General features: G+C 37.0%; 1 protein-coding gene across 1 annotated transcript; it reads right to left on the bottom strand.

Annotated features, from left to right (window-relative positions):
• Nucleotides 1-3244: 3244 nt before the first annotated feature.
• Nucleotides 3245-10474, bottom strand: LOC114666484 (uncharacterized). Its single transcript, XM_028821379.1, has 6 exons — nt 10440-10474; nt 5946-6136; nt 5334-5448; nt 4909-5243; nt 4370-4584; nt 3245-3418 (listed from the first exon to the last, which is right to left on the bottom strand). Exons 1-6 carry the CDS (start codon nt 10472-10474, stop codon nt 3245-3247), a joined length of 1065 nt encoding a protein of 354 aa, XP_028677212.1.
• Nucleotides 10475-14239: the final 3765 nt, after the last annotated feature.

The raw sequence follows: 14239 nt of genomic DNA, 5'->3' as shown, positions 1-14239 counted from the left end.
AATATTATTGCTTTACCTATTTTCAATTTGTCAGAAGTATTGATATTTGAATTTTGAACGTGATTAATGAGACCTTGCATATGTTCCATTCTAAGCTTTGCTTGATTAGATTTAATAAAGAAGAGACGGTTAGCTTTGACTTTTAGATACGCATTAATAATGTAATGTTGCGACGTTGAGATGACAGAAGTGGGTTAAATACATTGGAACATATCGCTAATTTTGACCCCAAATATTGTGTGGGTGTTATTTGTTTTTCTAAATTTGTGTGCTTCATTTTGTACGACCGTCCGGGAAAAACAAAGGAAAGAGTAAAGGATCCGCATGTGACGATTTATTTGACAGAAATGATGAATCATGCTTTGCTTTTGGATATACACGAATATCTACTCTGTCTTTGATATTTCAGTCTTTCGAAACTATTATCACTGACAATTTGTCACATGTTGGTTTATTATAAATGCGACAGTGATCTTTCGGATTCATATAGAAATCCAAGAAAATTTCTTTGTGTTTTGCAGATAAATTTCGTGTAAAGTGCGATACTTTTTGACGTATGGATTTGTATCCATGATTGGTTATATAATTTCTAAAATGTCAGAATGTTTAACTCTTTCAATTCTATGTTGCATCGCTTCTCTGTGATCATAAATACCCAGACAGCAAATGGACACAGTTTCAGATATGGCCCGGTTATACTATAACATCAGAACCAGATCTGGCATACAGACCTGGTCCAGTGTCTTTTTGCACAACGGCCCAATACCGGCACAGATCAGGATTTTTTACCTGGGCCAGATTTAAGCCAGAGCTGGACCAGCATCAAATAATTTTGTTAAAATCCGGGCCTTTTCTGGCACACATCCGTTACAGCCCCAGACTGACTCTGTGCCAGATCTGGCCCCTTTAGAGCCAAGTTCTTAAAATTACCTGAGCTTCTAATCTGGATAAGGCAAATACTGTAGGGCCAACCTCTGCTGAAATGTTGAAAAAATGTAGATGAAATGATGATCTTGCCTTAATGAATGAGTAATACAGGGTCATCCTTCTAATATTTAATTATACCTAATTATGCCATGGTCTATAAGAACAGCCTCAGGAAATCAAGGAATGGGCTAATCAAGGTCTCAAAAGCGTTCTACAGAGATGCTAGCTTACTTCAACTCCAGTTGCGTTGGTGGGAGTATACATTTGTTGGTGGCACTTTCCAAACACATAGCATGAAAAAAATAAAAAGAAAAAAAAAAAATGCAACTCATGACATCCTTAATTTGTAGCAATATCACCTACATGCCCTGTTGAGTTAAATAGTATTTTCTTGTCCATATTCCTTCCTACATAGAATTTTAGTGTCTAGTATTAAAAGTTAAGAGAAAAATAACCTAATGACAACTTTCAGTATATAACTGGTTTATTTATTGTCATGTTATATAAACTCAATGCGTTGCATGGATCAAAAGATGTCAACATACACTACAATTCCAAACAAACATAATATATTAATATATTGAGTATTTTAACAGTTCAAATATCCAGTAACATGGTTAAAATATAAATATAAAATGAGCACATTTGCAGATAAGTGTAGGATGCAAGTACAAAAATGAAGAAATCTACCCAAAACAGTAAAACAGCAATAAACTTTACTACTAAATTGTGTATACATCAGTCCTGATTCAGAAGGATACTATAGTAGTGACCGAAAGAACGAGATCGCGAATACAAGCGGCTGAAATGCGTTTCCTCCGCAGGGTGTCTGGGCTTTCCCTTAAAGATAGGGTGAGAAGCTCAGTCATCCGGGAGGGGCTCAGAGTAGAGCCGCTGCTCCTCCGCATCGAGAGGAGTCAGATGAGGTGGCTCGGGCATCTGATCAGGATGCCTCCTGGACGCCTCCCTGGTGAGGTGTTCCGGGCACGTCCAACCGGGAGGAGGCCCCAGGGAAGACCCAGGACATGTTGGAGGGACTATGTCTCTCGACTGGCCTGGGAACGCCTTGGGATTCTCCCGGAAGAGCTAGAAGAAGTGGCCGGGGAGAGGGAAGTCTGGGCATCTCTGCTCAAGCTGCTGCCCCCGCGACCCGACCTCGGATAAGCGGGAGACAATGGATGGATGGATGATTCAGAAGGCACTGCTGCCTGCAGTCTCCTGCAGCGCTCCTTGCGACCACCACCACGGTCAGATGCCAAATTGAACCACCTAATGACAAATTTATTAATGTCCACATCTGTAGCTTTGGCTGCCACATGACTCTGGCGAACTGCACCTACAGGCAAATACAGAAAAATAATTATCAGAAACATTAAATGGCAAACAGTTGCTTTAAGGCATTTCCCACTAATAGAAATGGTGAAATAAGGATTGGCACTTGCACTACTGCATAATGACCACACAGCAAAGCTTTTTGAATACAGGAGAAGCAAAACTTTTACTAATGATATGAAATCATTTATGCTTGATTTTAGTGAACTTTTTTAATACTGATCAATAAAGGCTATGTACAGATTGTGGACTGACCTACTCACACCTTCAAGATTTTTTTTTGTGGAGCAAGTGTAAAAATAATTAATATAGAAAAATTCACAACAGTTCAATTGTAAGGTTGAATTAATTTTGCAGTTTTCTCTTATTCTTTACTTATTATTATTTGGGGTTGTGGATAAAAATAGTACAATTAACTCATTTTAAATACATGACTCTGTTTTAAATAAATGCATAAAAACCAGAAACCCTCTCCTAATGATCTTTCTTAATATAGAGGAAACTCCAAGTACTCCTAAGAATGTGGCAGGAGTTTTAGGAGGAGCAGAAGGTGTTAGAGAGAGACCAGGAAAATTATTTTATTTAATAATTGCTATTTTCCAGAAATCTGTAATATTTAGGGTCTATCTTAAAATAATATGTCATGTCATTTTCTAACTTGCTTAATTCAGACCAGGGTCAGGGATGGCTGGAGCCTTCCCAGCTAGCTTTGGAGCACATTCAGGAACAAACCCTGGACAGGACACCAGTCCATCGCAGGGTGAACACACACAAAAGCCATTTTACAATATCCTGAACCTGTATGCCTTTGGACAGTGGGTGGAAACCAGAGCAGACACAGGAAGAACATGCAAACTCTACACAGAGAGGACCCAGGAGGCACACCCTGGTCTCCTTACTGCAAGGCAGCAGCACTACCACTGAGCCAACAAAGGCATAAAATGTAATATCTTAATACAGTTAGACTAATTTCATATAATTGGATTTATTGATACTTATGCATAATTAGAGTTTTGGTTGCCATTTGACTGAAGGCCCGTTTTTCATTCACTCCCTTCCAGTTTATCTTTTTTGCAACATCATCTCCAAAAATATGTGAAAGAATATTCCAAGTGACACTCTTGGTATCTTGTCCTCCAATAGATGCCAGTACAGAAATCTACAAGGACAAAAGATAATATACAGGCAGTGGCTTTAGAATTTAAACACTAAAATAAATGCAGAAACGGCATCAATTGTCACTCTGAAGCACATGTCTTTTGACTTTGATGTGATGATTGGCATTCTGACAAATATTGTTCAAAAGTTACACTTTCCAAATTAAAGTTAATGTTAACCATAATGTTAACTGTAATTCAATCCAGTAGACATTAATTTTGTAATAATAAGAATATAACAAAGGAAGCACAAAATTCATGGATTGTAATGTTCAGAAAGCTCAAATGACATAATTTATATTTGCAACTCTTGTTATTGTACAAGGAAGTTTTCTTGTAACTGTAGAGCTATTAAATATTTTGCTAAACATAGTCCCTTACACAATAAACATCCTGTAACAGATAACCCACCTAACAGCTAAAATAACTATATTACTGCAAATTTGGGATGACACTTATATAAATACTACAGCTTTATGCAAGCAATGGTTAAACTGTTCTTCTTGTATTTTAAATATATATATATATATATATATTTTTTTTTTTCTTCAGACTTTAAAGCTAAAGAGTGCATACCACTTCCAGCACAACAGCCATGCACAAATAACTGAGAAGTCACATGGGCATTGTGTGCAAAATACACAGTAATCCCCTGAGAAAAATAATTATTAAAGAAAAAAAAAATGCAGACTTATTTCAGACATTCTACCCATGTCATGTCATACCTTAAAACTAGTTTATTTAGAAACAAAATATTTTTCCATTGAGAAGTAACTTTGATTTGACACTTTCTTATGTTGCCTATGATTAGCATATAATGTGAAGATTTGGTCTCGTCCTATTATGTACAAAAAAAATTAGCAATTGTTTAAAATTATGACACAAAATGCAAGTGAATATTTTAAATTAAACAAAATCAGAAAGAGAACAAAGTCTAGCTTTACAGTCCATACCATGTTCTTTTTCTTCAAAGCATTGGTTGGTTGTTTCAACCAGGCTTCAAAATCATCCACTTCCTCCAATGATTGTAAAGGAAACTGGACCTCCTCAGGCATATCAGGTGAGCATTCAATGTTTAGCCGCCCAGATAGTGAACTGATCATGACAGCCAATTGTGACAGCTGGTGCTTCACATGTTCAAGCAATGTGAGGATATGAAGATCTGCAGCTGAAAAATAAATACCAACAAAATGTAAAAAAGATACTATTCATTTAAAAACTTTGTTCTTTATTGGAAAATGTAATGAATCCTACTCCTGCACTTTGGAGCAAACACAACTCTCATACACGTTAAAAGAACATCCTTTGGAACATATAAAATTTGACATTTTAAAAACCAAAACACTAAAAATTAAGGAATATACTGGCACAAAATGAACATGACAACAAATACCATAACATATCTAATAACTTGTTGACTTATGCTCCGATATGTTCAAAAGGTTGTTGAATATGTGAAACAAGTACAATCAATAGTCCGATCATAACTTACCAGTGCAAGGTATTGGTTCTGTTCCACATCGACCCACTCTGTAAGTAGGCCTGAAGAGTTCAGAAGTATTTTGCATTTTTGGAAGGTTCCTGGAAATTTGTTGAGATGTATTTTCAGAGAGCAATAGTGACTGGTAAGGAGGTGGCACCTGAAGCGAAGAATGTGGTGGTGAGCGACAAGGTAAAGGTGGTGATGGTACCTGAGGTGCAGAATGTGGGGATAACATGCGAGGTCCAGTTGACTGTTGAGGTTTTGAAGATCTTGTCAAGGGAATTTTTGTTTTCTTAGCTAAGTCTTCATGTTCACTTTCATAGTCAGTGTCACCATAGTAGTGGCTGTTTACAGAAGATTGAATGTGCATATATTACTCAAAACAAAGGTTTCATACATTCAACAAAACCCAGGTGAAGTTGAATCAAACTTACATTGGTTTAGTTGCTCTTTTCACCCTGCCTATATCCTCCTCACCATCTGTATCCAATTCTGAAGTTTGACAAATCAAAGACTTCTTCATCCCTTGCCATGCAGACATGTAATCTCCTAAAAGCATTTCAAAAAGTTAATGTCAGGTGATGTAAACAATGTGCAATATAACATTATCACTTCTGTGATTTTTTTAAATCACTACTACCTAGGCCCCATTCACACCTAGCATTCACATATTTTCTTTTTTTGTAATCGAATCACAGTTTGATAGCATTTAACCACCAAAGTGAAACAAGGAAAAATTGTAAAGAGACCTACATGAGAAAGTAAGATTGGGTTTCAATTTGGATAAATGCAATCACTAGAGATGCATGTTAATGAAAGGTGTGAATTGGGCCCCGATTTCTCATGAACACTAGTATGAAGGTTGTTGGAAAAGAGGCCTGGAGACAGCGAAAAATCACATGATTACAACATGAAAATAAGGCTTTAGACAAATGTTTGTTGCTTTTCTATAAAAAAAAATGAACATCAAGAAACTAATATTTTACAGCAATATTTCTCTGGTGAAAGGGATTAAGTTGGGGACATATCTTGAACATTTCAATTACCGTAGGACTTTAGTACTCTAACATCGTACTTGGTCCAGTCTGGGCCTGGTTCCTCAGCATATCTTGCTGCTTTGTTGAGTCTTTGATCGCTCGTATAATTTGGCCAAAAGGTTGTGCCATCACTGTACCAATTCTGTGGTATAACAGACACAGATTTTTGTTCATCTATAAACTGAACTACCAGAAACATCCTGCAGAAGAAAAAAAAAAGACAGTGTTCAAAATAAGCATAATATTTACATGTTGCACACAAAATGCATTACCCAAACAGCAGGTGAAACCACCTAGCACATCCTCACCCCTGATTTTAATAAAAACAAGAATGCTTTTTTGACTATTGATGAAAGGTAAGCTTTGTTTGGTAGTTTGCAATGTGCAGCAAGTTTATCCATTAGCCACTGAAAAAAATTGTTTATACACAAATGAAAATGATATATTGGTGATTCTAAATTGGCCTTAGTGTGTGTTTGGTGTGTGGGTGTGTTTGTGTGTGTCCTGCGGTAGGTTGGCACCCTGCCCAGGATTGTTTCCTGCCTTGTGCCCTGTGTTGGCTGGGATTGGCTCCAGCAGACTCCCGTGACCCTGTGTTTGGATTCAGCGGGTTGGAAAATGGATGGATGGATGGATATAATAAAGTACAATGTGAAGCGTATAAATGCATCAACAGTAGAGTGAAAAAGGGCTCAACGTACTTACAAAATGTAATCGTGATTCCATCTGTGTTGACTAATGAACAAGTAGAACAATCAAAAATGCTATTTACATAAAATAACTCTGATTTAATATTTTTGAGAATGAAGTAAAGGTATCGCCACAGAACCTCCTCTGTGGGGCAGAACTATGCACTTTTGACTGATGGTTGACACATTTGCATACTTGATTGTTTCGGATATCTGAGAAATGCAATATATATTTAGGAAATCTGACTTAAATGGGTAGGTAAAAAAGACAGACTTCTTTAAGAACACCTTGTACACAACATAGACATCTTCACTGGATTCAACAATATTGTATATCATGCACACATCATCGCCTATAATGAAGACATTATCTGCTGTTGAAACTTTAATAACCCATTGTTCACAACGCATTTGATGGTACTGTCCAAGTACAAAAAGTCCATCTGGAACTGGTCCAACATAATGGGGTTTTTCCAAAGACTTTGACACCAGACCAGTGGATGTGCAAGCAGTTTGCTCAGACAGTCTTCGGACAATCTGAGCAAGTGGACGTTCAGGCTTTCTCACAAGTTTCTTAAGTCTTTGAAGGTGGTTTTCATAAGGGAAAGATGAAAAGCAGTCTAAAGAACCATGCCGCTGTACATCCAGAGGAAGATGGACTAAACAATGTACATTGTATACAAGCTGATCTTTGCCATAAATCTCACCAAAATGGTTCACAAATGTTTGAAGCAATGTTTGAGCATACTGACAGTAGAATGAAGAAAGCACTGGACTGACTAAAATTGAGATGGCAGAGAACAACAGCATGAAGTTGTTATATATCCTGTTATCCAGGAATGAACACAGAACAACAGGGCCCGTGTAAATTAGAAGCAGTCTAAATTTTGTTGCTTTCCAGCGGTCAATTTCTCTCAGTGTCCGGGGTTTCCGGGCAAATTCCACTGGTATACAAGATCGCAAGTCATTTAAACGGTCAGATAATCTAGTAATAATTATTAATAAAATAATGTTTGCAGGTAATCGAAAATTTAGAGGACCTCTGAGCAAAATATTTAACAATTTCCTGACAACCCCCAAACAAACCAAATGCATGTAATCAACTGGAAACTGTGATACCATGCCAATGCTTGTTCCTTGAAAAGCATGCAAGCCAAATAGATGATGTTCTTCATCAAGTTTTTGGGGAAAAGATTCATCTGTTCTGAGTGTGTATTCAATTAAAGGAAAAGTCATCCTGTTGTTGACATACTGCCCTCGCATCCATGATATCCATTATGTGCTTTTGTTTTCTTTAAAAAAGCCCTGGCAGGTGTGTCACACACAACAGAATCTACCTCCAGAAAGAGCAGTTTGCCATTAAAAGAAAAAAACATTTTCTAATTCCCTTAACTCGGTAACAAAATCTTTCATAAACTCCTCAAATGACTTTGGTTTGTTTGGTCCACAAAATAGTTCAATAACAACAGGCATTTTCATAGGAAGGTTGAGGAGAAGTCCCAAAATAGGCCAAAGCTGAATGCTAGTGCTTTTAAATAAGGGCAACCCATCCACATTGATCTGCAACTTCAAGGTAAAGCCTTCTGTGACTGAGCTTATGGTATCTGAAAGAATTTTACTGATTGAAGCAAGGATACCAAAATAGTAATAATGGCCACCAACCTTATTCTGAATAGAATACCCACTCTTAGTATTGAGGAGAGTTCTTGCATCTTTTGGGAGTTCAGGATGATAAAGTTTCAACAACCCTAAATGTGCTGTTAGAGCAACAAGACATATTCCAAAGGTTAAAGCCCAGTTACAAATACTGTCACTGAGGCTACATGGCTCTTCTAAATTCTCATCAGAATGCAGATCCAAATCAGACTCAACCTCAGAAAAGTCTGCTGACTGAGGACACACAAAAATGTTTGCTGTGTTGTCTATATAAATTTCCTCATTCCCAACATCCTCATTCTCCACTTCACTTCCATTTTCAAAGTCATTTTGCTCCACTCTCTCCTCATTTCTAAGATCACGTTCCTCCATCCTTTCCCCATTCCTAATTCCGAATGCAAAGTTAAATCTGCAGTTCTCCCTCATTTGCTGAAGTCTCCTATCAACATCTCTGCATGCTCTTCGTCTGAGGGTTGAACCCGATACCACAGAATCAGCCATTTCTCACTGCTGATTATCACCATACGCGAACTGCAGGTCAAAAATATACACAGAAAGAAATATAAGTATGGTTTAACATGTTACTGTAAAATATTGTGTGTGTAACTTTGTGTACACACTGCCTACTGGTAAGCAAATATGTAAATAATGTTTGATCTAACTAAACAACAAGCTTACAGTATTTAATTCAAATATAAACCAGCAACAGTATTTTTTTGTTAAATTTAAGCTTGGGCTGCACACCAATCCCACTGAATAGCATGCTACAAAATATACATGTCTTAAAAACAAAATATGATTTTTACTGTCATTTTGATAAAAAATAAAAATCTTTCAAGTGATGTCTCCAGATCTGCACTGAAATTCCACATTTTAATTTATACCAAAAAAAAAAATACAAACATTAAATGCTGTTATTTTTACTGTAGACATTAAAACAAAAATGGCCCTGGTGCCCTGTCCTGGATTTGTTCCTGCCTTTGGCCCAATGCTAACTGGAATAGGATCTGGCAGCTCATGCAACCCTGGTTTGCATTAAGTGAGTTAGAAAATGACTGACTGACAAAAATAGCTACTACCTATCAGCAGTAATGCAACAGGTAACTACTGCAGATGATCCTTGCTTAAATAAAACAGACCTACAAACACATTTAATTAACAGCTTTTTAAATGTGTACCAAGATTAGACAAAAGTCACCAAAAGAAAAATAATAAATGAAATCATCACTGACAGGTAAATGCCTCCATATCACTTAAATTGTCAGTCAGTCATTTTCTAACAACCTGAGTAGTGTTGTGGGGGTTGCTGGAGCCTATCCCAGCTAGTATAGGGTGCAAGGCAGGAAGAAACCCTGGATAGGGTGCCAGTGCATCACAGGGTGAACAAACATACAAAGCACACACTAGGGTCAATTTATTTTATCCACCTAATCTGCATGTCTTTGGACCGTGGGAAGAAACCGGAGCACCCAGTGGAAACCCACGTAGACATGGGGAGAACATGCAAACTCCACGCCGGGAAGACCTGGGATGTGAACCCTGCGGTCTCCTTACTGCGAGGGAGCACTGCTGCCATGCCACCCTCACTTAAATTGTAACCTATATTGCTTAAATTGTAATATGACAAAAAAGACACTAATTAATTTACAAAGATTTTTTTTATTATTTAGCAGAAGCCAAGCTACCATATACGTGAATATATATTTACCATTCTAATTTGAATATTCACAACCATTCACTTTTAAAGGACAGAGAAAATACATGTAATGTACAGATTATGCTTGTGAAATGTTGCTAAAGTATATATCCCCATCAGGATTCTACTAAAATATTTAAAATAACAACACATTAATGTTAGTACTTTTTGTATCTACATTTAACAAATCCTTTATATATGTTTATCATGTAATTTTTGTACAAATTAGGAGAGCAACCTGAATCCTATTGGCACTTTATTAAAGCGAAGAACTAAGAAAAGACTAAATTGTATAAGCTTCCATAAAATAAACCGACACTGAAAAAGTTTCTAAAGCAAAACAAACTACCACAGGCTTAAGTCCGTTCAATGAAAAGTTTTGTGACCGGCGGGTCGCCTAAACCACATTTCCCCGAATTCGCTGGGCGAACATGCACCCAACCCTCTTTTCCCCGCTCTGACGGCAGGTCGCGCTCGATTCGGCGGTCCTCTGACATTGCCCCTGCTTTCACGATTCACCAACGCAACCCTCTCCAGCGGTCGCGAAGCCACTTACAATGAAACACAAAAAGGTTAGACCACTTTTTTTTCTATAGCATATCTGAAATAATCCCACGTTCAACACAAAACGTTTAAAAAATAATTTTGAACACAGCGCCAACTAACCCTTATTTGGTGGAGGCTAAAATAAACTGCATATGAATTTAACATCGTGGCCTAATATGTACAAATACTAAAAATTATTACAGTGAGATGCTAATATAATTCATTACATTTCACTTTAACCTGCTATGATGGCGACACATATATAAAAAGCTGCTGAACTTCTCATAACTTTTAAAAATGAAATTTTGACTCACTTCCTCCCAGAACAATTCCGTTCTCTTTGTAAATGTTTTCAAACTGCTCGTTGTGGCGCGCAAATTTGAGCGCGAATTCAAAACATAAGCGTGATACGCTCACGTTAACTTAAGCTCTCGAGGAAAGAGATTGAACTGTCAATTACTATACATAACGAAATGTGGGCGAATCCATTTGCCCCTCCCACAGAAGCACGAACTGAGCTTGCCGGAATACAGACGGATCTGTTACAGAGTCAAAAAAAGAATGTGACTGCTATACGACTTTGCCATGTTGTGGCCGGATCTGTTCCTGAGTCAGCTGCTGTCGGGGTATAAACCTGACCAAATTGTGGTTTCTTCTCAGTTAAACTTGTTGTAGCTTTAACTGTCGCTGGACCACAGATTCTCATAACGTATGGTCCATTATTGTGTAAATCTACATTTTGTGCATTGAATGATGCGAATGCAAACAAATTATTACTGTATAGACTCGGATATTTTGCCTGTAGTGTTTGTGGATTTCACTTTCACCAAACAACAAATCTTTTAATTCTCGCGGATATGCCTCTTTATCGTGAATAAACACTACTTTTACCTGATGGCAACACGAATTAGATGATCTACAGATCTCCATCTTAAACTTTAACGCCTTACAATATCTACATTCTTCTGATATATCACCTATGATTTTTTGATACTTTCGAATTTCACTGCTTTCATAATCTCTAACATGCTCTGCATCTGTTTTGCCCCCACGTTTTTGAACCTCTTTACAACGTTCTACTTTTTCTTCTACTCTTTGTCTTTTCTTTCTGACCCTGATTGGACTTGCGAGGTTTTCAATTCCAACTGGTCCGGGATGATTATTACTTTCCCTTATTTCACCGAGTATTAATTTCCTTTTGTTAGCGCTAATGCATTCTTTACTCTCTTTTTTTTTGATACTTTCTAAGTTTACTGCTTTCATAATCTTTAACCTGCTCTGCATGTGTATCACGCCACCTTTTTTTTGAGCCTTTCTTATTGCACTGCTTTCATAATCTCTAACCTGTTCCGCATGTGTATCGCACCAGCATTTTTGCACGTCTTAATGAAGTTCTACTTTGTCTTTTACTCTTTGTCTTTTCTTTCTGACCCGATTGGACCTGCAAGGTTTTCAATTCCACTTGCTCCGGGCTTATTATTACTTTTCTGATTTTGCACATAGATTAGTATTGTTCTTTTTTGCGTTCTTTTCTCTCCAACGCTTTTGGTTCTCTTTTTGATGCACTGCTCTTTCTTCTTTGCTTACTCATTGACGTGTCATCTAGAACATATACTATTATTGTCTTGATAAAAGTTATTTGATGACTAAGAGCTGAGAGCAGAGGAAGTGTGTCTGACAAAAGCATTTACACGTCTGAGAGGTTAGATAACCGTGATCTTGTTTTAAAATGATTGTATGTATGGCATGACTTGAAAGCATCTAATGGCCAAAGTCTCCGTCTCGCGGGACTTCCAAAAAGTCTCTTCAGAAAGATCACGACTCGTCTCCCATGATTTCCCAATATTTTTTTATTATAATAGAGAGATATACGTGGACTATAATCTGATGCCCCACAATAACGGCGCAAAACACTTTATTTACACATTTCATTGAATGACTGTATTTTTTGGAAGTATGATATAGCAAAGATCATAATTGACAGTAAATACATCTTGAGCAGGTGACATTACGATATCAAAATTCTCGGCTTAAGTCCGACATCTTGGGGCTTGTGAGTGGGTTCTGGGAGAGAACAGGCGCTGTCAGGCCCCTCCTGGAAACAGGTACTCGTGGGGGCCTTGACAACCTTTAAGAAGAATCTGGATGAGATATGGGGACAGCTTAGCCATAAGCTAAACAAACGAGAGACAGATGGACTAAATGGCCTCCTCTGGTTTGTCATAATTCTTATGTTCTTTTATATTCATTACCATACATGGCAGTCAATCTGCTCAGGTGTCTTCATATAGCATTTAAACGCACTGAACACAGTGCATCCATCAGCATTAAGTTGTCTTAAAATAAATAAATAAAGCACAAAATGTACTTAAGTAGAATTATGATTAGATAGTCTAATATTTACATAAGCAAAAAGTATCTCACATGGAAAAATGACTTAAGCAACACAATTTACTTAAAAAAAGAGAGAGGGAACCTAAATTAGTAAATGTCCTAAAATATACAGTATCTGCTGTGCATTTCGAAACATAAGAATACACATTGCAATAAAACATTTTATTTATCAGAAGTCACGGCCTTTATACATACACACACACACTCCACAACAATGGCGTACTGTACTTTATATGACAATGACATTTCAAACACATTTAGTCTGTGCATGTTTATGAAATGCTTAACAAAATCTAAGCAGAGCACACCTTGTCGATTTCAACTTGTAGTTCGTATTTTACACACTTAGCTAAAGGGCCTTTCATCAACATAAAAGCATGGGGCACTGCCATGCACTTTTATTGCTAGAAGTTCACTTTCGGATTAAACCTGAATTCACTAAGGCTGCTATGGTTTTTTTTATTATTATTATTATTTCAATTCTGAAACAAAATTGTGTGTAAACTCGGCAGAGAAATGGTTAAATGCAAAACTACAAATGTAATTTTTTCAATGTAATGCTAAAAAGGAACCGAGAGCTTCAATCGCCACCATAAAATAAACGTGACAGAAGGGTCCAGGGTCGCCTCTCCGATCGCAGCTTTCTCCTGAACTGATACGAGGGCCCGATCGACCCCAAACTAATTTCTAAAGGTGGACGGTTAAGGTAAAGTGACTGTAAGAGACGGAGTGTATATTCGTAAAATACATCTGCGACGGTAGTCTACTAGTGCCAATTTCTTACACTAGAGCTCTCTGTCGAGTAAATTAATAAGACTGCAGTGTATTTTTACCACCGTCATTTATGATTAGCAGTTTTGAAAAATAATGATGATAAAGATTTGGATATGAGATATGTATTGTTATTAAACAACATCTGAAGAAAATTTCAATGAACATATGAATACAAATGTGTGTCCGCCTAATTTTAATGGATTGACATAGACTTAAATGTGGGCTCTACTTGATTAAATCATTCAGATTAAAACAAATATGTAACTGTGTTCAGATTCAGCGGGTTGGAAAATGGATGGATGTATGGATGTAACTGTTGTTTACTCGAATGTCCAAATGAAACAGTCGCCTACATTTAACAAGTCACTCTAAAGACGGGCTATAAACGTATTACCATTTTAAACTATTAATAAACAGTTAAAGTTATATCTTTATTTCTATAATACACAACTCTAAAAATATGTTTTATTACTATCATTACTATTTATCAAAGTTTATTTATTTATGCATTCCTAATATTCCATTGTAGTCCCTTCTGCCTGCAGATC

Source organism: Erpetoichthys calabaricus, chromosome 16 (genome assembly GCF_900747795.2).
Source record: "Erpetoichthys calabaricus chromosome 16, fErpCal1.3, whole genome shotgun sequence".
NCBI classification, from domain to species: domain Eukaryota; kingdom Metazoa; phylum Chordata; class Cladistia; order Polypteriformes; family Polypteridae; genus Erpetoichthys; species Erpetoichthys calabaricus.
The sequence above is the reverse complement of the archived record's forward strand: the minus strand, read 5'-3'. Positions and strand labels throughout refer to the sequence as shown.